The sequence below is a fragment of the Acipenser ruthenus genome, chromosome 48, assembly GCF_902713425.1.
Source record: "Acipenser ruthenus chromosome 48, fAciRut3.2 maternal haplotype, whole genome shotgun sequence".
Lineage (NCBI taxonomy): Eukaryota > Metazoa > Chordata > Actinopteri > Acipenseriformes > Acipenseridae > Acipenser > Acipenser ruthenus.
This window is the reverse complement of record NC_081236.1, coordinates 257,696-278,867: the sequence shown is the minus strand read 5'-3', so window position 1 is coordinate 278,867 and position 21,172 is coordinate 257,696. Positions and strand designations below refer to the sequence as shown.

The 21,172-nt window shown below is 43.8% G+C and overlaps 1 protein-coding gene across 1 annotated transcript in view; it reads right to left on the bottom strand.

Moving 5' to 3' along the window:
* dnah2 (dynein, axonemal, heavy chain 2) overlaps nt 1-21,172 on the bottom strand; it is an 80,364-nt gene that overhangs the window by 2,604 nt on the left and 56,588 nt on the right. The window contains exons 62-85 of the mRNA XM_059014519.1: nt 21,010-21,126; nt 20,248-20,389; nt 19,463-19,632; nt 19,087-19,203; nt 18,035-18,199; nt 17,641-17,763; nt 16,518-16,666; nt 15,471-15,537; nt 14,902-15,052; nt 13,760-13,908; nt 12,938-13,071; nt 10,987-11,131; nt 10,251-10,450; nt 9,065-9,191; nt 7,769-7,955; nt 6,940-7,088; nt 6,112-6,295; nt 5,535-5,725; nt 4,019-4,210; nt 3,300-3,484; nt 2,620-2,851; nt 1,978-2,129; nt 1,567-1,681; nt 522-698 (exon numbers count right to left, since the gene is read on the bottom strand). Of these exons, the coding sequence (XP_058870502.1) occupies nt 522-698; nt 1,567-1,681; nt 1,978-2,129; nt 2,620-2,851; nt 3,300-3,484; nt 4,019-4,210; nt 5,535-5,725; nt 6,112-6,295; nt 6,940-7,088; nt 7,769-7,955; nt 9,065-9,191; nt 10,251-10,450; nt 10,987-11,131; nt 12,938-13,071; nt 13,760-13,908; nt 14,902-15,052; nt 15,471-15,537; nt 16,518-16,666; nt 17,641-17,763; nt 18,035-18,199; nt 19,087-19,203; nt 19,463-19,632; nt 20,248-20,389; nt 21,010-21,126 (3,720 nt within the window). The remainder of the gene's footprint in view (nt 1-521; nt 699-1,566; nt 1,682-1,977; nt 2,130-2,619; nt 2,852-3,299; nt 3,485-4,018; nt 4,211-5,534; nt 5,726-6,111; nt 6,296-6,939; nt 7,089-7,768; nt 7,956-9,064; nt 9,192-10,250; nt 10,451-10,986; nt 11,132-12,937; nt 13,072-13,759; nt 13,909-14,901; nt 15,053-15,470; nt 15,538-16,517; nt 16,667-17,640; nt 17,764-18,034; nt 18,200-19,086; nt 19,204-19,462; nt 19,633-20,247; nt 20,390-21,009; nt 21,127-21,172) is intronic.

The following is a 21,172-nucleotide window of genomic DNA, read 5'->3' as shown; positions in this document are numbered from 1 at the left end:
TTGTTTCTTCAATGCCAAAGGTTTAGACTGTAAGAGAAAACTATCTACAGCTATGCCTAAAGGTTTTTCATCACCCTAGTATGTTATGATTGAGACATAATTAAATATATATATATGAACATAATTAAGATCTTTTATTTAACGCCATGTAAATCAAAGAAACAAAGTGATACTGCAAAAAGTCTATACCGGAAGCCATAATAGCAGTACAGTAGTATTTCATGTTAGATTTGGAAATGTCACATTTTTTAAAGCCAGTTGTTCATTAAGTGTATTGTAAAATAACAAGGTGACATTATTCAGCAGCTTTCATTCCACTTTATGAAGCAAAATTAATTCATTCTATAAACTCTTGTCCATAGCTATAGTCTTGTCAATGAGTCTCTCTGGGTGTCTCTCAGTGTTTGTTTCTCTCAGTGCTTGTGTCTCAGTGCGGGTGCCTCTCAGTGCTTGTGTCTCAGTGCTTGTGTCTCTCAGTGCTTGTGTCTCAGTGCGGGTGTCTCTCAGTGCTTGTGTCTCACGTTGTTGAGCCGTGCAGAGGCCTGCAGCACTGCAGTCAGGAAGCCCGTGGGGAAGGTGAACCCAGACAGCCAGAACAGAACTGGGGGGTGGGCCGTCTCGGCCCATTTGGCAAACTGCTCGACCCGCTGCACCAGGTCCCGGGTCCAGGAGCCGAGGGGCTTGAGAGAGGGGTATGCCTTCGAAGAGAGAGAGAGAGAGCGAGAGAGAGAGAGAGAGAGAGAGGGGAAGGTTTAAAAAGGAGAGCGGACAGCATGTTTGCAATTTCATTTGAAAAATAAAACTCTTAAACAGTCAATAGTGCTAAATGGAGGAATAAATACCAGGCTCAGTTAACACAGCTTTAACTTGCGGGTTGTTTGATGTTGTTAATTACTACTGCTGTATTTGTGCAATGTAAAGTTACTGACAATTTTTTTCGGTTTAGCACCTTGAGGCGCGAGTCTGATTTGTCTTTTCTATCTGACAAATGTTTCTTTTATAATACAGCAGTCACTTAAAAAAAATGTCACAATCATTTGCAAAAAGCTAAAATGACAAACAGAAATATTACTTATTACCACACATGCGTTGGCCAAACAAGTCCGTATTTTTAAAAATCAATTTGCAGCCACCAGCACTGATAATGCAGGTCGGCTGTTTTGAACCTCCAGCGAGGCAGCTCTGAGCTTGACTCGCTACTGTTAGGAAGCGCTCTCGGCTTGCCCATCGTTCAACAGAAAAAGCCACGCAACGCCCTGGGGCGCTCTGCCCATTGAACACATTCCTGGTGTATCACATTCCTGGGGTTAATTCCAACCCTGGGGCATTCTGGGGGATGTTGTCCTGCTACCAACTATCTCCAGGATTACATTTTCACAATCCTCCTACCCTACTCTGCCACACAAAATAATGGTTTTTTTTATGAATAATACAGTAATCCAGAACAGTTTCAGGAATATCAGACTTGATTTGAGTCGCAAAAACAGACTTTTTTCTTTTCTTTTTAAAGCTTTATTTGAATAGCGCCCACTCTTCAAAGACATGTCTCTCCCCTTGGGTCCCTACCCTCTCCCACATGGGCGGCACTCTGGCATCGTAGATGCAAGTGAAGGTCTCCTCCAGGCTGGTTGACATGACGACCAGGCCCTGGATCCCCTTCTCCAGCTCGATTAGAGAGGACCTGCGGGGGGGGGGGGGGCGCAGGGAGGGGGGTAACAAGGGGTTACAGAGAGCAGGGAGGTCTGATGGTCAGATCACGAAGTTGTATAGACAGAGGGACATCTACAGAATAGGCAGACAGACAGACAGACAGACAGACAGACAGACAGACAGGCAGGCAGGCAGGCAGGCAGACAGGCAGACAGATAGACAGACAGGCAGACAGGGAGTGCACTCACTTGATGGTGCTCAGCAGGGAGTATAGACAGACAGACAGACAGACAGACAGACAGAGAGTCAGCCAGGCAGTGCACTCACTTGATGGTGCTCAGCAGGGAGTTGTATCTCTGGATCTCCTGCAGCAGCACCACGTTGAGGGGTGAGGGGTCGTCGGCCAGCATTTTGCGCGTTCCTTCGTAATCAAGCTCGTCCGGGATCTTCTGACGCACGTCAGCCGAGATCTCCAGAACCTGCAGGGGCAGGGCGAGAGGAGACGCTTTAGAATGCTTCCCAATGCCTTACCGTGCTTTCACTGTGCTTTACAATGCTTTACTCTGCTTTCACTGTGCTTTAATACACTTTGCTGTGCTTTTACTATGGGAAGCTTTTATAAGGCTTAGTTTAACCAGTTTTTTAAAATGCTTTACCAGACCTCTCTGTGCTTTACAATGCTTCCCTATGCTTTACCATACCTCTCTGTGCTTTACAATGCTTCCCTATGCTTTACCAGACCTCTCTGTGCTTTACAATGCTTCCCTATGCTTTACCATACCTCTCTGTGCTTTACAATGCTTCCCTATGCTTTACCATACCTCTCTGTACTTTACAATGCTTCCCTATGCTTTACCAGACCTCTCTATGCTTTACAATGCTTCCCTATGCTTTACCAGACCTCTCTATGCTTTACAATGCTCCCCTATGCTTTTCTATGCTTTCACTGTGCTTTATTATACCGCTCACCTTCTCCTCCCTGCTCTGTCCCCCGGCTCCTGTGCTGGCGGTGAGCTGGGGCTGCAGAGAAAGCAGTGTCTCGAACAGCGTGCGTGCCTCTCTGATCTGGCTGGCGATGTCTGCGTTGGGGTGCTGTCCGAACGCCTCGGGGTGGTCAATGTTGGGAAGCATACTGATGTACTCCTTGTAGGAAGCCTGGTTCCCGTCCTTCGGGATGCAGTATGTGTTCAAGCAAGAGAGCCTGTGATGAGCGCACGCACACACACACACACACACACACACACACAAATACATACAATGTTAAGCAAGACAATGCTGTTTACTTGACACACGTACTGCCTGTAAAAGAAAGTAAGCTTAAACCTAAATTAAACAGCTGACTTCAGAGAACGTCCCCACCCATCAACAACATGATAGTCAAAGAGCTGTATACATGCACCTGCTGTACCTTGCTTTCACACTGCTGTTCTGTTTTGTCACGGAATAAGAGAGTAAAGCATCAAGAATTAAGAAAGCGTCTTCTCTTTCCCTAAACTTTTTTTTTTTTCAATGTTCTTACAGTATACATGTACATGCTGTACCCTGCTTGGCTACGGTTTGCCCTGCTTTCACGATGCTGAGCTGTGCTTGGCTATGCTTTCGCGCGGCTCTGCTGTTTTGTAATGAATGAGCGAGTGAAGCAGACTCACTTGAAGAAGGGCGTGGTGACAGCCTGCTCACAGAAGTAGTCGTTGATGTAGGTGGTGAGTAGCCGGCGGTCCCAGTCGTCCGTCACGTGCCCCCCATAGTTGACCCCCGAGATGAGGTAGCGGAGGGCGTCCCAGGGGGTCTCCTCGTACTCGTCCAGGTACAGGCCCAGCAGGTTCTCCGATACCTGGGTGGAGGGGAGGGGGGCTCAGAGTCACACAGTTGCATTTGGCTCCCTTTTATTCATACGCTATTATTTTGAGCTGCCATTGCGATGTCTGTTTAATCGCTAGCTTAAATGTTTTGCTATCCATAGCTTCAAAACGATGAATCAGAATTCTTGAAGTTGAAAAGTGTAAGAAACTAGGGGCTGTATTTGCAAAGTGTTTGCTCCAGTCTTTAATGAACTCCTGTTTTTTTTTTTAGGGAGGTGAAAAAAAGCTGCTGGTTTTATAAAACTAAAACTGAACAAATTAAGCACTGCTATAGTTATACAAACTAAAGCTGTTTGCTTCTCAGTTTTGTATTATGAATTTTACAATACATTAATGTGCAATTCATTTTCATGCACAGTTCACCCCCTAGTCTTCATAATAATAGTCTTCATATAATTCATAATAATAGTAATAATAATAATAATAATAATAATAATAATAATAATAGTAATAATAATAATAATGATGTGGCCGTAGCTGTAGTGTTTGTGTGTTTGTTCCGGCACCTCAAAGTCAGAGTCGTTGAAGCCATATACAATGTTCCAGCCTAGCTGCAGGAATTTCTTTCTCTCCAGCAGCACGCTGTGGAAGAAGCACAGGGAGAAGAACAGCTTCTTGTAGAGGGGGGGCTTGGAGCAGCGGCTGAACTGCTGCTCTGTGATCAGGTGATACAGCCGCTTCATGTTCGCCTTCAGACCCTGCGGAGCAAGCAAAGAGTGAGACCCCGCCTCTGTTATAATGCACAACCACGGACATGGAAAATAACTCCCTGTGCGTCCTCTCGTGTAAGGTCATCTGCGTGGTGTGTATGCGTGTCTCTTGTTGTAAGAGATCTCGTGCAGTGTGGGCGAGCGTCTGTGTGTGTAAGTATGTGTGTGTGTGTGTGTGTGGGGGGGGGGGGGTCCGCTGATTGGCTGTACAGTTCCTGAGTGTGCGTATATGTGTGTGACAGCTGTGTGTGTGTGTGTGGCATATGTTTGGCGGCTATGTGTGTGTGTTTGAGTGTGTGTGAGTGTGTGTGTGTGTGTATTTGCCTGTTCAGTGGTTCCCTGGCTGATGGTACAGTTTCTGGATGTGTGTATATGTGTATATGTGTGATGGTTCTGTGTGTGAGTGTGTGTGTGTGTGTGTGTGTGTGTTTGTCTATTCAGTGGTTCCCTGGCTGATGGTACAGTTTCTGGATGTGTGTATATGTGTATATGTGCGATGGTTCTGTGTGTGAGTGTGTGTGTGTGTGTGTGTGTGTTTGTCTATTCAGTGGTTCCCTGGCTGATGGTACAGTTTCTGGATGTGTGTATATGCGTGATGGCTCTGTGTGTGTGAGTGTGTGTGTGTGTGTGTGTGTGTTTGTCTATTCAGTGGTTCCCTGGCTGATGGTACAGTTTCTGGATGTGTGTATATGTGTATATGTGTGATGGTTCTGTGTGTGAGTGTGTGTGTGTCTGTTCAGTGGTTCCCTGGCTGATGGTACAGTTTCTGGATGTGTGTATATGTGTATATGTGTGATGGTTCTGTGTGTGTGTGTGTGTGTGTCTGTTCAGTGGTTCCCTGGCTGATGGTACAGTTTCTGGATGTGTGTATATGTGCGATGGTTCTGTGTGTGTGTGTGTGTGTGTGTGTGTGTGTGTGTGTGTGTGTGTGTTTGTCTATTCAGTGGTTCCCTGGCTGATGGTACAGTTTCTGGATGTGTGTATATGCGTGACGGCTCTGTGTTTGTGTGTGTGTGTGTGTGTGTGTGTATGTGTATGTGTGTATATGCATGATGGCTCTGTGTGTGTGTGTGTGTGTTTGTGTGTGTGTGTGTGTGTGTGTGTATGTGTATGTGTGTATATGCATGATGGCTCTATGTGTGTGTGTGTGTGTGTATATGCGTGATGGCTCTGTGTATATGTGTGTGTGTGTTTATCTGTTCAGTGGTTCCCTGGCTGATGGTACAGTTTCTGGATGTGTGTATATGCGTGATGGCTCTGTGTATATGTGTGTGTGTGTTTATCTGTTCAGTGGTTCCCTGGCTGGCTGTACCTTGGGCGGCTCGGTGGTCATCTTGATGCCGGCCTGCAGGATGGAGATGGGGAAGTCGGGGTGCGGGCTGGAGCTGAGCCACAGCCGGAAGTCGGGGTGCGGTTCCTCCAGCTGCAGCTGCTCCACCAGCTTATCCAGCTGGGGCATCCAGGACAGAGAGAGGTGGCAGTTCGCCAGGAACACCCAGTTACCTAAGGAGAGGGTAAAATAAGGTCTTTAAGTAAAATAACCTCAAATCCACCGCCAGCCAATAAGACCCACCTGTTTAGACTGGACTTGTATATCTCTTGATCTACCCCTCCTAATATGTACTGGACTTGCCTGACCAGGTTACTGGATCCTCAGCTGATGCACTATCATTTGCTTAATTGCACTACTAGTGTCATTGTAGATATAACTTGTTGTAATCCTAACCTGTTGCATCCTAGCTCATATTGTATTTCAGCAGTATATTATTTGCACTTACTTCAAACTATCCTATATTTAAATATGAATCTTGCATTGTAACCCTGTATTGCCCTGTAACACCAATCACAATAAAAAAATAAAACGGTGAGGAGCGCTGCTGTGGCCTCACCGTCCTTGACTCCTTCTTTGATCATGCGCGTGGCGATGGGAGCCTGCCCCTGCCCCAGGGAGAGGGCGTGGAAGCGGGGTGCCATCCCGCACACCTCAGCCAGCTGGAGCAGGGAGCTGGTGGGATCCACCCCGGGAGACAGCACGAAGATCAGGGCAGTGCGAGGGGTGGAGTCGTCAAGTACCTGCACACGAAGAAGAAGAAACACAGGCACACGGTTAAAACATATTTATATATATATACTGTATATAAATATTAATACACACACAGTGCACCCCTACACAAGGCAGCTCTTTTTACCAGGTTACAAGGCAGTCCAGTAACCATGTGCTCCATTATGCCATTACACTTTTTTTTTGTGTGAACTACTGTGTATATACACACACACACACACACACACACACACAAGTAGTGTGCAAATCTATTAGAACGGACCACTGATTTGCTGTGCGTATGAAATCAAATCGCTGTAAATGAAAATCTTGGTAAATTGTCAAAACAGGCAAATTACCGGTTGGATAATTTAGTTGATGACTTTAATAGGCCACACATGCAATGAATTTAAAATAGCAAAAAAAAAAAAAAAAAAAAAAAGGATAGCCACAAAGCGGTCTAACATTTTCACACACCACGAGCGCCTACTGTTTCTATATCACAGATTTCCGCAACGAGGCTGTAAAACCGACACCGTTAAAACCAGTACTCAATTGTAAAGGCGAGGCTTGCCAGTAAGCCCTCCTTCCCACTCCCCACCTCCTTGTGATGTCAGCATGCGAATCACATATTGAAATGTTTGCCTGCGCTCCCGCTCCCAGCCACTTTGCTCACCGACTTCATGTCCAGCACTGGCGGCTCTACGAATTTGGAGCCCAGGTTGTTGATGATGAAGGAGGTGACGCAGAAAGCCACCCTGTCCTGCCGCAGCGAGCGCACGATCAGCATCCTCTGTTGCTCGTTGCAGGCGTTCTCCCACTCCCCTGCAAACACAGAGTCACGGCAAGAGCTCAGCTTGAACAGCCTACAGCTGTGGACAAACGTTTTGCATCACCCTACAGAATTAACTAACATAAAGCTGAATGAAACCTGCTGAATCATGTTACGTTAACATATTGAATTACACACCGCTTTGTAGTTTTCCCCATATACTTAGTTTATTTCATTACATGATGTTAAATAAAAGATCTAAATCATGTTCATGTGAATATATATATATATATATATATATATATATGTTTTTTTGTATTCAGACGATGAAGGACTTGTAGTCCGAAACGTCCTGATAATTGATTTGTAATCAATTATTCTACCTTTTTAAGTACCTGAAATATCCTTTTCTTTTTTCTTATTAAGAATAATCTTCTAAACTAAACAGGTTTCATGAACTTTTGATTTAATAAATTAATAGCTTCCTTTCGTTCGTCAAACTTTCCTATGTTCTTATGTTCTGCTGTATTTCTAGTTAATTACAGACCCCTCCCCTCCCCCCCAACCCAACCCAACCCTGGTCCTGGAGAGCTACAGGGTTTCACTCAAGCTCTCAGTTACTTAATTGCACCAATTGTTGGCTCAATTAGTCAAGATTAACATATGGCACGAAGACACCTTTAAAACCCGCAGGACTGCGGCTCTCCAGTCCCTGCCCGCCCCCCTTGCTCACCGGGCAGTGTGGCGGTCTCCGGCTCATCGCTGGTGAACCAGGCTTGCCAGTCGCGGGGGTACTGCTCGAAGGAGTTCATGATGCCGTGGAAGTTGGTGAGCTTCTCCAGCTCCGTGATGTTATCCCAGTTGGCATCGGAGAGCCAGCCTGTGCAAGGGTTGTCCATCTGGCCTTCTTTATCCAGCACCTGAACCCACACGCAGTTAATCAGCATCACTTGTTTGTTTCAGTAGTTCAGTAGGGCAAAACCCACAACGCAGTTAAATTGGAGTTTTAAAAAAATGATTTATTGATGATTATACGATGTATGCAATAACTTGTTCACGAAACACAGAAATTGACTGATTGATTTGGGAAACAGCGAATTTGTTAAAGAGAACATAAAGAACTCTGGATTTGTTATACAAATTCTGGAAGCCACAATTACTGACACCACAGCAGTCAGTTGCTTGTTTGTTCCTGAAAGCCAGTTGCTAAGAAGAGGAGGAATAGCAGCAGTATTTGGCAATGTCAATAGGATTTTAAATTAATTATAAATGTTTTAAGGGACACAAAAGCGGCGACTCAGTGTAACCTGCAGTCTTGTGTGACTGACAGGACTCAACAAGGGCTGAAAATAAAGATTTTAAACATAATAACAGCAGCAAAGACTCCTGAAGCCTAAGTGACATATAGCTGTGCCCAAATGCATTGCATTGCCAAGAACATTAGGATTGAGACATCATTTAAAATTGTTTTTTATATATGAACATAATTTAGATATTTTATTTAACATCATGTAAATCAAAGAAACTAGAAAATTATATCCCAAAAAAGCCTACCGGAAGCCATATTAGTAGTACAGTAGTGTTTCATGTTTCGAAAACGTCACATTTTTTTAATTTCCGTCAGTTTTTCATTAATTATATGGGGGAAAACTACAAAGCGGTACGTAATTCAATATGTTAACAAGGTAACGTTATTCAGCAGGTTTCATTCGACTTTACGAAGCAAAATGAGTTAATCCTATAGGGCACTTGTATTCAATTCTGGCTCTCGAGATTCTTTCCAGTCCTGGTCTTTATTCCAACCAGGTTCTGAATTACTTAACTGCCTCTCAACAGCTTCGATTAACTACATTAGAACCTGTCTGGAGTAAAAACCTGGACTGGATTAGATCTCAAGGGCCAGGATTGAGTACCACTGCTATAGGGCGATGCAAAACGTTTGGTTTGGCCACAGCTACCCGGCCGCCTCCTCCTCTGCGCCAGTAACACGCCAGCGAAGGTCTCCGCCGCTGTGCGAGACTCCACTCACCACCCCGCCTCTCAGGAAGAAGTTGTGCTCATCCATGTTCAGCTTGCCAGCCACCTCCAGGATCTTGGAGCACATCTGAAAGCTGAAGAGCATCTTGTGACGTTCAAACAGCCCCCGACACGTGTACCTGTAAGAGAGCGCTACACCAGTCAGCATGGACCATCACTGTGCTTTCACATAGAGTTACAGGACGCCGAATGTACTGCAGGTGTATGTGGGTAATAATAGTAGGAGAAGTGAATGGATTGAGGCTGAAAGCAGTGTCGGGTTATATAACCCATACAAGAGGCTCGCAGTCCTATAACTATTATATAACTGAATTGATAACCAGGTATGGCAGTGTTACCTGCACACAGCGTAGGTATGGCAGTGTTACCTGCACACAGCGTAGGTATGGCAGTGTTACCTGCACACAGCGTAGGTATGGCAGTGTTACCTGCACACAGTGTAGGTATGGCAGTGTTACCTGCACACAGCGTAGGTATGGCAGTGTTACCTGCACACAGCGTAGGTATGGCAGTGTTACCTGCACACAGCGTAGGTATGGCAGTGTTACCTGCACACAGCGTAGGTATGGCAGTGTTACCTGCACACAGCGTAGGTATGGCAGTGTTACCTGCACACAGCGTAGGTATGGCAGTGTTACCTGCACACAGCGTAGGTATGGCAGTGTTACCTGCACACAGCGTAGGTATGGCAGTGTTACCTGCACACAGCGTAGGTATGGCAGTGTTACCTGCACACAGCGTAGGTATGGCAGTGTTACCTGCACACAGCGTAGGTATGACAGTGTTACCTGCACACAGCGTAGGTATGGCAGTGTTACCTGTACACAGCGTAGGTATGGCAGCGTTACCTGCACACAGCGTAGGTATGGCAGTGTTACCTGTACACAGCGTAGGTATGGCAGTGTTACCTGTACACAGCGTAGGTATGGCAGTGTTACCTGCACACAGCGTAGGTATGGCAGTGTTACCTGCACACAGCGTAGGTATGGCAGTGTTACCTGTACACAGCGTAGGTATGGCAGTGTTACCTGCACACAGCGTAGGTATGGCAGTGTTACCTGTACACAGCGTAGGTATGGCAGTGTTACCTGTACACAGCGTAGGTATGGCAGTGTTACCTGCACACAGCGTAGGTATGGCAGTGTTACCTGTACACAGCGTAGGTATGGCAGTGTTACCTGTACACAGCGTAGGTATGGTATTCGTTGAGGTTGCTGATCCTCTCCTCCAGCTTGGTGCTGCGCTGGCTCTTCTCGATGCTCTGGTTGAACAGGTCTATGTAGGCGTCCAGAGAGAACTGGTACATGGGGTCGATGCGGCCCATGTCATTGAGCACGAAGAACAGGATGGAGGCCCTCTGAGCACAGGGGCGGTACGCCTGCACACACACACGCACACACACACACACACACACACACACACACACACACACGTGCAGAAACACACGCACAAAAGCACACACAAACAACCACAGACACCAGCACACAAACATAAAACAGAAACACACAATCATACACACACAGACACAAAAACAAAGAGACTATTAATAGTTTATATAATATAAATGCCTCCTATTATCTCTTTGTGTCTTTTTGTTCATATTACTAACCTTTGAGCAAAAAAGTGTATACATCTATCTATCTATCTCTCTCTCTCTCTCTCTCTCTCTCTATCTATATATATCAAATCAATCTTTAATTATTTGTTTATATAGCACACTTCACATCAATAAAGGCGTCTCAGAACGCTTTACATAAAATATAATTTATAAAGATGAGAAAATATATACATAGATAAAAAAAATAAAAAATACATTAATGTTGAAATGAAAAACACCCTGCTGGTTGGTCTGACTCTTTTACCCAGAAGGCTCTGCACTGCTCAGAGCCCTGTTCTTGAGGCGGGACCCCTCACCTCTCTGGCCGTGTCGATTTTGATCTCCGTCTGCTCGGTGACCTGCAGCTGCTCGGCCACCTCTGTGGCGGTCACCTTGGAGGTCTGCAGGGTGTTGACCAGCTGGACATCGTCCAGCAGAGAGCCCGTGGCTTCGTTCAGCAACCTGCGGCATTCGAGAGCAACACACTGTGAGCTCCCATCCTGAGCTCGGATCAGGACTCCGCAGTCCAATGGGAAGCTTACACACGACACGGGCTATTCACCTGCTTCTAGCTGATGTGCAAAGCAGTTTTTGTTTGCAGGCGTTATGCATATTATAATGAATGTGTATAAAGTTTTGCATCACCCTCTAAAATTAACTACTTTTGCTTCTTAAAGTCGAATGAAACCTCCTTAATGATGTTACGTTAACATATTTATTTACGTATCGCTTTGCAGTTTTCCATGTACTGACAACAATTGAAAAATGTGACATTTCGAAATCTAACATGAAATCCTACTGTACTGTTATTATGGCTTCCGGTATAGACTTTTTTGCGAAATCATTTTGTAGTTTCTTTGTTCACATGATGTTAAATAAAAAGACCTAAATTATGTTCATTCAGATTTTTTTTTTTTTAATTATGTCTCAATCCTAAAATTCTAGGTGATGCAAAACTTTTGGCCACATCTGTATTTACTTATATTATAATGAATGCGTATATAACAGGGGTGGAAATAAGACTCCTACTGCATAGCAGTTTCACCCATTCCAGGCTTTCTAGGCTTCATATAAACAGATTAAACACCTTAACATCAACTTTTTATTTTTTTCTATTTAGATTTAACAACTTTATAAAATGTTCGGTGACTGCCTCTAATCGTATTGAGAGAGCACTTTCTCTTGCGCTCTGTGTGACCGACCCCTCAGACACAGCCGAGAGTCTACGAGAAATACACTCTCGAATAGTGGCAGCCACCGAACACTTAGAAAACACCCATTTGATGGAGTGCTTGCTACCAGGTTTACTTTGCATCAAATATATCCCTTCACTGTAATATGGTACTCTTGACAATTTTTTTCAGCCCATTCAAAATGCCAGAAAAAAAGTCATGTTTTTCCCCAGCAATGATAATGTATCTTAGATGATTAAAATCTCATCTAATGTAATACTGGGCTGTGGTATCAAATGTTATTGAATGATAATGAACAGCGGATGCTCTATGGGGAGAAATGCTACTAAATCCATGGCAACAGATTGGATTAAAATGCTAGCTGCATATGGCTCAGGCTAGGAGTAATATACAGCTCAGTGCAGTATCCAGTTACACACGCAGGCAATTACAGTGTGTCCCGAAACTACCAGGGCTTTCTTTGTCAGTGTGGGCAAACTGTAAAGTGACACATAATATGTGGAGAAAGCAGTGCTCAAGCAAAAGAAATCCTTAGGCAAATTCTGTACTGCACTTTGATGTTTTTACCAGGCTTACTAACTATTCCAGAAAAAAAGATTGCTCCTTAAGACAACTCAATTGCAGGGAAGTAAGGGGATAGGGTGGGGGGGGGGATGCATATTAGTGTAGCGCTGTGGCCACGTCACCTCCCCACAATCAGGCTTTTTTTTTTGCTGGAAGAATAGTTAATAGTTAATGATAGCCTGAGCAACTAGTAATACAAGCACAAACAAAACAAAAATACACAAATAAATCACATGTGAAATCCATAGAAATTCCAGTATGTCTTATCCTGTGTACAGACGTCATCCCGTGCATAGAACCAAACACTTTTTTGAGTTTTAATCAAAGTTCCTGGTGACCAGATCAGGTTTCCGTGATTTAAATGATTTAAATTACGTCATGTGTAGGGTGTCCCTTAATCTGCCAAATAATAATAATAATAATAATAATAATAATAATAATAATAATAATAATGCAGTAGTGTGGTTGCCCAGTCTGTTTTAATAAATAATCTCTCGTCGGAGTTTCTCACCGTAGGATCTCGTCCTCCAGCTCCTGCAGTTTGTTCTTCCCTGACGCGATGTTGATGACCAGGGTGTCTTTCTGCTCCTCCAGCTCCGGTCTCTCCTTGCGCACCACGTTCCCCAGCAACTGTGCCTCCAGACCCTGAGACAGGGGGAGAGGGAGAGCCAGCGGGGTTACCACAAATTCATGCTGAGGCTTCCACCTGACCTTTCAAAGGCCAACTGGCATACCAGGTAAAGCCCGCTAGATTCTCAAAGCTGCTTACCACAGATCGCCTTTGCCGTTATTCTTTGTCTGAATTCTAAAACTGATCAGAAACAGCTCCAAGTTGCTTATTTGTTCTGGAATGGGCATTTTATTGGGTGCATTTTTACGATCTGATAAAAATCGTGGTTATGACATTTTCAGAGTAAACAGCTTTGAGAATTGAGCTCACTGTCTTTATATAGGGCTAGATTCTCAAAGCTATTCGATCCAAATCGTCACTATCATTTCCAATTCTAAAAAGAGTGAGAATTTATTTCCGGTTTCGTAACATTTATTAGGTGTGTTATAACTTTGCGAAAATAGCATGCTAATGAAAATTTGATGTGAACAGCTTTGAGAATCTGGCCCTTAGGCTTGCAAGACATTAACAGGACTGGTAAGAAATTCAAGCCCTCTATTTATATAAAAAGACAAAAGTACTCAACTTACACACTGCACAAGGTTTGGTCAGGACACATTGATCTTTATTGATTAATTAAATGGATAGAAAGGCAGAGTGAGGGACAGAAAGGGTGGGGGTGATGGGTACAGTGTTAACCCAGTGAGTGCCGGGCAGCCTCACCTGCTCTTTGACAGCAAAGTTGACGATGCTGGTTTTGGTGGAGATCTCCGGAGTGTAGTGCGGGTTCGACAGTTTGGTGGTGATGTAAAAACGAAACTCGGGGCTGTACTCCACCTCCTTATCGCCCAGCCTGATCAGCAATCGACCGCCTACACAAAACGGATCACATGTCAGCTCACAAAATCTCAAAAGCAACGTCAACAAAACCTTGTGGCAGGGCAGAAGCCCTGCTGCTGCATGCAGTGTGTGTGGGGATGTAAGGCTGGCAGGGATGGGTTTAATTCTGTCCCTGCCAACAATCACAGGTGTGGCCATTTCCCAATTAGGTAACTGAGCGCTAATTGGAGAATGGTCACCTGTATATAAGGGGAGAAAAATCCATTGCTTGAGGGGTTGGTGTATAGATGAGTGGGAGTGTTTGTACTTGTACTTGTACTTGTACTTGTACTGTTTGCAAGTGTTTTGTTCTTTTGTTTCAATCTTTATTTTGGCTCTTGTTCCGTGTCTGTTTGTCTTTGTCTTTCCAAGCCTCTGAGTCTCCTTTCTGACGCTATCCTCCCACAAACCTCAAGAAGCCTCGCTCATTTATATATATCGAAGAATAAGGTGGGGCGCTGTGGTCTGTGTGAAAGCTGTGGAAAGAACAGTGTTGAACAATCTGAAAAGCAACAGACTGCTGACCTAGTTTGTTCTAAAGCTGCTTATTTACGCTACTCAGAATAATGCTTTTCCTGAAGTTTCTTCAGTTCTGAACAGATTTCCTGGTTGAGTGTTGAAGTTACTGATGATCTACAGCTATGGACAAAAGTTTTGCGTCAGAACCCTATAAAATGAACTCATTTTGTTTCATAAAGTGGTATGAAACCTGATGAATAATGTTAACATGTTGAATTACACACCGCTTTGCAGTTTTCCAAAACTGACAAAATTGAAAAAATCTAACATGAAATACTACTGTACTACTATTATGGCTTCCGGTAGACGTTTTGCATTACATGATGTTAAATAAAAGATCTAAATTATGTTCATATAGTTTTTTTTTTTGTTTTTTTTAAATTATATCTCAATCCTAAAATTCTAGGTGATGCAAAACTTTTGGCTGCCGTCCTGTCCTGCATTGTCCTGTCTTATGCTGTACTGACCGACTTTGGTGACGGATTTGTTGAGGATGGGGGACAGCGACGGATCCAGCTCCTCCTGCACATTCTGAAGCAGGATGGGCGAGCCGAACTGGACTGCATTCTCCATGACCCGCATGAAATCACTCATCTGCAGGTCGATCACCTTCAGACCCTGTGAAGACACACACACACACACAAATAAAACAATCAACTCTCTGCAAAGGAATTACCATTTACAAAACCGCTTGGGAAGAAGACACTGAAACAACTGGCTAAAAACCATCCTGTTTTACAAATATAACACACATACACTCACTCACTTTTACAAATTTGTTACATGCAGACAGCTCTTTATATTCGAGGTGCGCGGTATATATGGGTGATGATATTTGATATAGTGCATGATAGGGCAGGATTACACAAGTGATGAAGCCCACAGTTCCCCAGCCATGTGTGTGGCTATGTGGCTTAATACAAATACTACGGCAGCCAACAGATTTAGCCTTCCTGCATACTGCATATCGATAGACTGTATGAAAGTGTGGATTAAGTTACCATGTTTATTATACAAAGCCATTCCAGAATCCTACCTTTGACATCTCCATGTTCTTGACCCATTTAAGAGCTTGTCCTTGAGGGTCTACCATGAGGGGCCACCTAGAATGAGACACAGAGCCAAGCTGATACAACTGGGAGCAACTTTTATAAGGGTTAGTTTACCTTGTGATTTTGTCTGCTTTACCAGACCTCTCTGTGCTTTATAATGCTTCCCTATGCTTTACCAGACCTCTCTGTGCTTTACAATGCTTCCCTATGCTTTACCACGCCTCTCTGTGCTTTACAATGCTTCCCTATGCTTTACCACACCTCTCTGTGCTTTACAATGCTTCCCTATGCTTTACCAGACCTCTCTGTGCTTTACAATGCTTCCCTATGCTTTACCACACCTCTCTGTGCTTTACAATGCTTCCCTATGCTTTACCACACCTCTCTGTGCTTTACAATGCTTCCCTATGCTTTACCATGCCTCTCTGTGCTTTACAATGCTTCCCTATGCTTTACCAGACCTCTCTGTGCTTTACAATGCTTCCCTATGCTTTACCAGACCTCTCTGTGCTTTACAATGCTTCCCTATGCTTTACCACACCTCTCTGTGCTTTACAATGCTTCCCTATGCTTTACCAGACCTCTCTGTGCTTTACAATGCTTCCCTATGCTTTACCAGACCTCTCTGTGCTTTACAATGCTTCCCTATGCTTTACCAGACCTCTCTGTGCTTTACAATGCTTCCCTATGCTTTACCACACCTCTCTGTGCTTTACAATGCTTCCCTATGCTTTACCAGACCTCTCTGTGCTTTACAATGCTTCCCTATGCTTTACCAGACCTCTCTGTGCTTTACAATGCTTCCCTATGCTTTACCAGACCTCTCTGTGCTTTACAATGCTTCCCTATGCTTTACCAGACCTCTCTGTGCTTTACAATGCTTCCCTATGCTTTACCAGACCTCTCTGTGCTTTACAATGGTTACCTATGCTTTACCGTACCTCTCAGTGCTTTGTAATGCTTGCCTAGGCTTTCCCATGCTTTCACTGTGCTTGATTACACTTCGCTATGGTGCAGACGGTCACGTTTACCGGTTGCCGCGGGTGACGATGACCCCGTTCTCCGTCGAGAAGGCGTCGGAAGGCAGTCCCTGACGCTTCCAATCTCGGACCACCGTCGGCTTGGACAGGAAGTTAGCGAAGCTGAAGCTGGGGGAGCAGGGTATGGTCAGATCCCGGATCTGAAAAGAGAGCAAAACTGCGTTCGAAAGGGAGAAGAGTCATCCTGCACAGCTACAGCTAGGACCAAAAGTCCTGCCTCACCCTAGAGAATGAACTGGAATAAAGTGGAGTGAAACCTGCTGAATAATGTTACGTTAACATATTGAATTACATACCGCTTTGTAGTTTTCCATATACAGTAGATGCCTGTTATTAGCAACCCTGATAAAGACAACTTTAACAACATTTTCCCAGGAACCAATCCTGTCCCATAGACTTTAATGTTAATGGAATTCTGATATTAGCAACTGCACGCCGCTTATTGACAACTTTATTCCTAGTTGCCAGCGGTACAGAGCGCACTTGCATGATTTATGCGCACACTTCATGCAGCTTTTATAACACACTGACTTCACAACTGCGTATTTTTGGTGGACTGAGGCAGAATCGTGGCTTTGAAACTGGATACGAAGCTGCACGCAAAATTGAGATGGATTTACAGCGGGAGGTGGTGCATTGTAAAAAGCAGACCAAGTTGGACAATTTCTTATTTTAAAATTGTGTTCTTTAGAATTGATTGTAAGTACAACACATATTTTTTTATGTTTGCTTTACTCATTGTAAGGACAATTGTAGCTCATCGTTGTGTAGTGCTGTTTAAGCCGACTCCTTTTTGTTTGTTTCACACACGCGTGAAGTGAACTGTTCTATGTTTGGGTATTTTGTGTTTCTCATGTTAATTTGGCTTCCGGTAGACTTTTTTTAAGCAATATAATTTTGCAGTTTCTTTGATTACATGATGTTAAAAAAAAAGATCTAAATGATGTTCGAAATGTAAAGTTAGAAATTGCACCCAGTTTATTAGCTGTTAAAATGTAAAATAATACCAACAATCAATTAGGCAATTTAGCAGCAGGTGACTGCCGTGCAGTTTAAATGGTCGGAGAACGGGGTTTGGAAACGGGGGCTGGATTGATACTCGAGCGATACAGACCTGTCTCCAGATTTTCGAGACGATTTCGTCTCGGTAGTTTGACAGGAACGGACCCATGTAAGAGAGGAAGGCTGCAGCCAACAGACAGTCTCCCACCAAGTACCCCATGTCTTCTTCCAACCCCTGCAAAAAAATAAATAAACATTAAATAAATCACGAACACGCACTGGCTGAAGCGCGTCAGGGGCGGCAAAGCTGCTCCTCATTCCACTTGCTGTAATCCTAACTTGCTGCATCCTAGTTCACACTGTATTCTAGTAGTATTGTTGCACTTATTGTAAACCACACTGTATTTAAATATTAATCTTACATTGTAACACCTGTAAGTCGCCTTGGACAAAGGCGTCTGCCAAATAAATAAATAATAATAATAATAATAATAATAAAATAATACCTTGACAGTCTCCTCCCAGCGGATCTTCTCCCCGGCCAGCCCTGAGACCAGCTTGGCGGCCCGGTCCAGTTTCATCTCCATGTCCTCGGACTTCAAGCGCAGCTCCTCTTTCTGAGTCAGTTTCTCATCGTAATGCTTCTTCAGTAATTCCAGCTTCTCTCCCACCTGAGACACACACACACACACACACAAGAAAGCGCTTGCATCGGTCACAAGCAATACTGATAAAACACTAGGCTTACTTATGAGACAGACTCTTACCTCTTCCTCGGTTACACAGTAAATCTGTACTGTAATGCTTAAGCTATGGCCTATGGAATTAACTCATTTCACTAAGCTTGTATAATGCTTCACTACACTGTGCTACCCGTTTAACAAGGACAACCCCAGTAACACAGGCAGCAGTGTGGAGTAGTGGTTAGGGCTCTGGACTCCTGACCGGAGGGTCGTGGGTTCAATCCCAGGTGGGGGACACTGCTGTTGTACCCTTGAGCAAGGTACTTTACCTAGATTGCTCCAGTAAAAACCCAACTCTATAAATGGGTAATTCTATGTAAAAATAAATAAATAAATAAAATAATGTATAAAAAATAATAATGTAATTGTATGTAAAAATAATGTGATAAGGACGTCTGCTAAAAAATAAATAAATAAATAATAATAATAATAATAATAATAATAATAATAATAATAATAATAACACTTTATAAAAGGACGGTGTCCCGTTATTAACATTTTCATATTCTGACGTACCAACAGGATTACAGAGGCACAAACCAACACATATCAATACCAGGCAGTGCTCCGTCCTTTCGGATGAGACGTTAAACCGAGGTCCTATTGGAAGTGACTCTTCAGCAGCAGTTGATGATGATGCATAGTTCACCCCCTAGTCTCTAAGTCGCTTTAGATAAAAGCATCTGGTAAATGACTAAATAATAATAATAATAATAATAATAATAATAATAATAATAATAATAATAATAATAATACTCTGGGGTTAGGGTGTTGTTCCCCTGATAGTGTGTAATGAGGAAAGGCTTGGTACCGACCTCTCTGAGTTTCGCCTGTGCTTCGGCCAGATCCCTCTGCTTCTCAGCCAGCTGCTGCATTGCTCCGTTGAGACGGGCCCGCTTGGGCTCCACCACTCGGTAAATACGCCCGTACACCTGCAAGACAATTACAAATAGTGATAATGATAATAATAATAATAATAATAATAATAAAAGCAATTAGTTAACTAACATCTAGACTATTTAGAACTGCACTGATCACTCGGATCCGCTATTAATGAATACTTTCTGGTTTGCTAACTAAAGATATTCTGTGCATGCCTGGGTGTTTGGGTCAGGGTTAGAGTTAGGGTTAGGGTTGGAGCTAGGGTTAAGGTTAGGGTTAGGGTTCGGGCTTGGGGGCCGCGTCACTCACCTCCATGGCTCGGACCCACATACATAGGGACTTGGCTGCTGATGAGACACGGCCGATGATCTCAGGCTGGAAGTCGGGCTGGGTGCAGTACTGCCCGATCTTCTTCAGCACACGGTCAGAGATGTTATCCTTGTCAAAGTGCACCAGCTGCTTGATGAAGTTCGACTCACCTGCGAGAAACCCAATCATTAAAATCAGTCATTTAGCAGACGCTTTTATCCAAAGCGACTTACAGAGACCAGGGGGTGAACTATGTATCATCAACAACTGCTGCTGCAGAGTCACTTCCAATAGGACCTCGTTTGTTTTACGTCTCATCCGAAGGACGGAGCACAAAGAGGTTAAGTAGTTCAGGGTCACAGACAGTGAGTCAGTGGCTGAGCCGGGATTTGAACCGGGAACCTCCTGGTATCAAGCCCTTTTCTTTAACCACAGCACGAAAACCCAGGGAAGGTTTGACTCTCAACATGTTCAAGAACCCATATTCCTTTTTCAAACACCCCCTGTTAAATATAATAATTTTTAAATACTCGGATGGTAGGAGTTAAACACCAGGAGAGACAGTATTCAAAGATCTTAAAGAATAGGAGAGAGAAACAGCTCTGATATCATCTTAAATACAGTCACGTAAAACTGCTGGAAGAACTGCACGAAGCAAACGACATAATGATAACTTATTATAAAAAAATTACATTTCTGGTTTGGTCAGCATGTTAGTAGCTCTGATTTGTTAAAAACAGTTGCAGGACATGGCAGGAGGGTCTCTAGTTTCTAGAATGGCTCACCCAACTGCCTCTTGGCCTCTGCCCAGGTCGGCTCGTTCCCTCGGAGAATCATCACAGCCTGCATCACCGTCTCCACCAGGACGGGGGGACGGCCGTACGACTTGATCTCCGTCATGTCCTTCTTGTTCAGGGACTCGAGAGCCTAGCAAGAGACAGCAAGCCGTCGCCACTTTAATTAGGCAATGCCAGTTTCACAAAGCTAGCACTTAGCAGGCTGCTAGCAAGCAAGCAAGCAAGCAAGCTGGCTATCTTATTTTTATATTTTAAGATTAGTAATGATTAGTAGAAATCCACTCAGCAAGCCTACAGCTATGGCCAGCTTGTATCGCCCTAGACAAATTTTGCTTCGTAAGGTCGAATGGAACCTGCTGAATAATGTTACCTTAACATATTGTAGTTTTCCATATACCTAATGAAAAACATGAAATACTACTGTACTACAATTATGGCTTCCGGTAGACTTTACTGCAATATAATTTTTTGTAGTTTCTCTGATTACATGATGTTAAATAAAAATATATAAATTATGTTCATATAGTTTTTTTTTTTTTTTTTTTTTTTTTTTTTTATTCTGTCTCAATCCTAAAATTCTAGGTAATGCAAAACGTTTCGCAGTAGCTGTATACACTGGAAAACAAAATCCAATGGGAGGATTAAAGTGGGGGATACATAGGTTTTACCATTGCATTGTAAATCGGCATGGCCATAGCTGTGCACCACAATCACTGCATGAGGGTGCCGTGCTCGATATGATAGCCGTACCTTCATGGCCTCCTCTAGCGCTGGCAGGGCCTCATCCAGGTCCCTCTGTGCGTTCTCCGCCATCGCTTTGCACTTGATCTCCTCGGCGCCGATCTTCTCACTGTGTGCTGTCACAGTCTGAGGGGGACACAGGGGGTTCATCGATCAATGAACAAACCCCAAA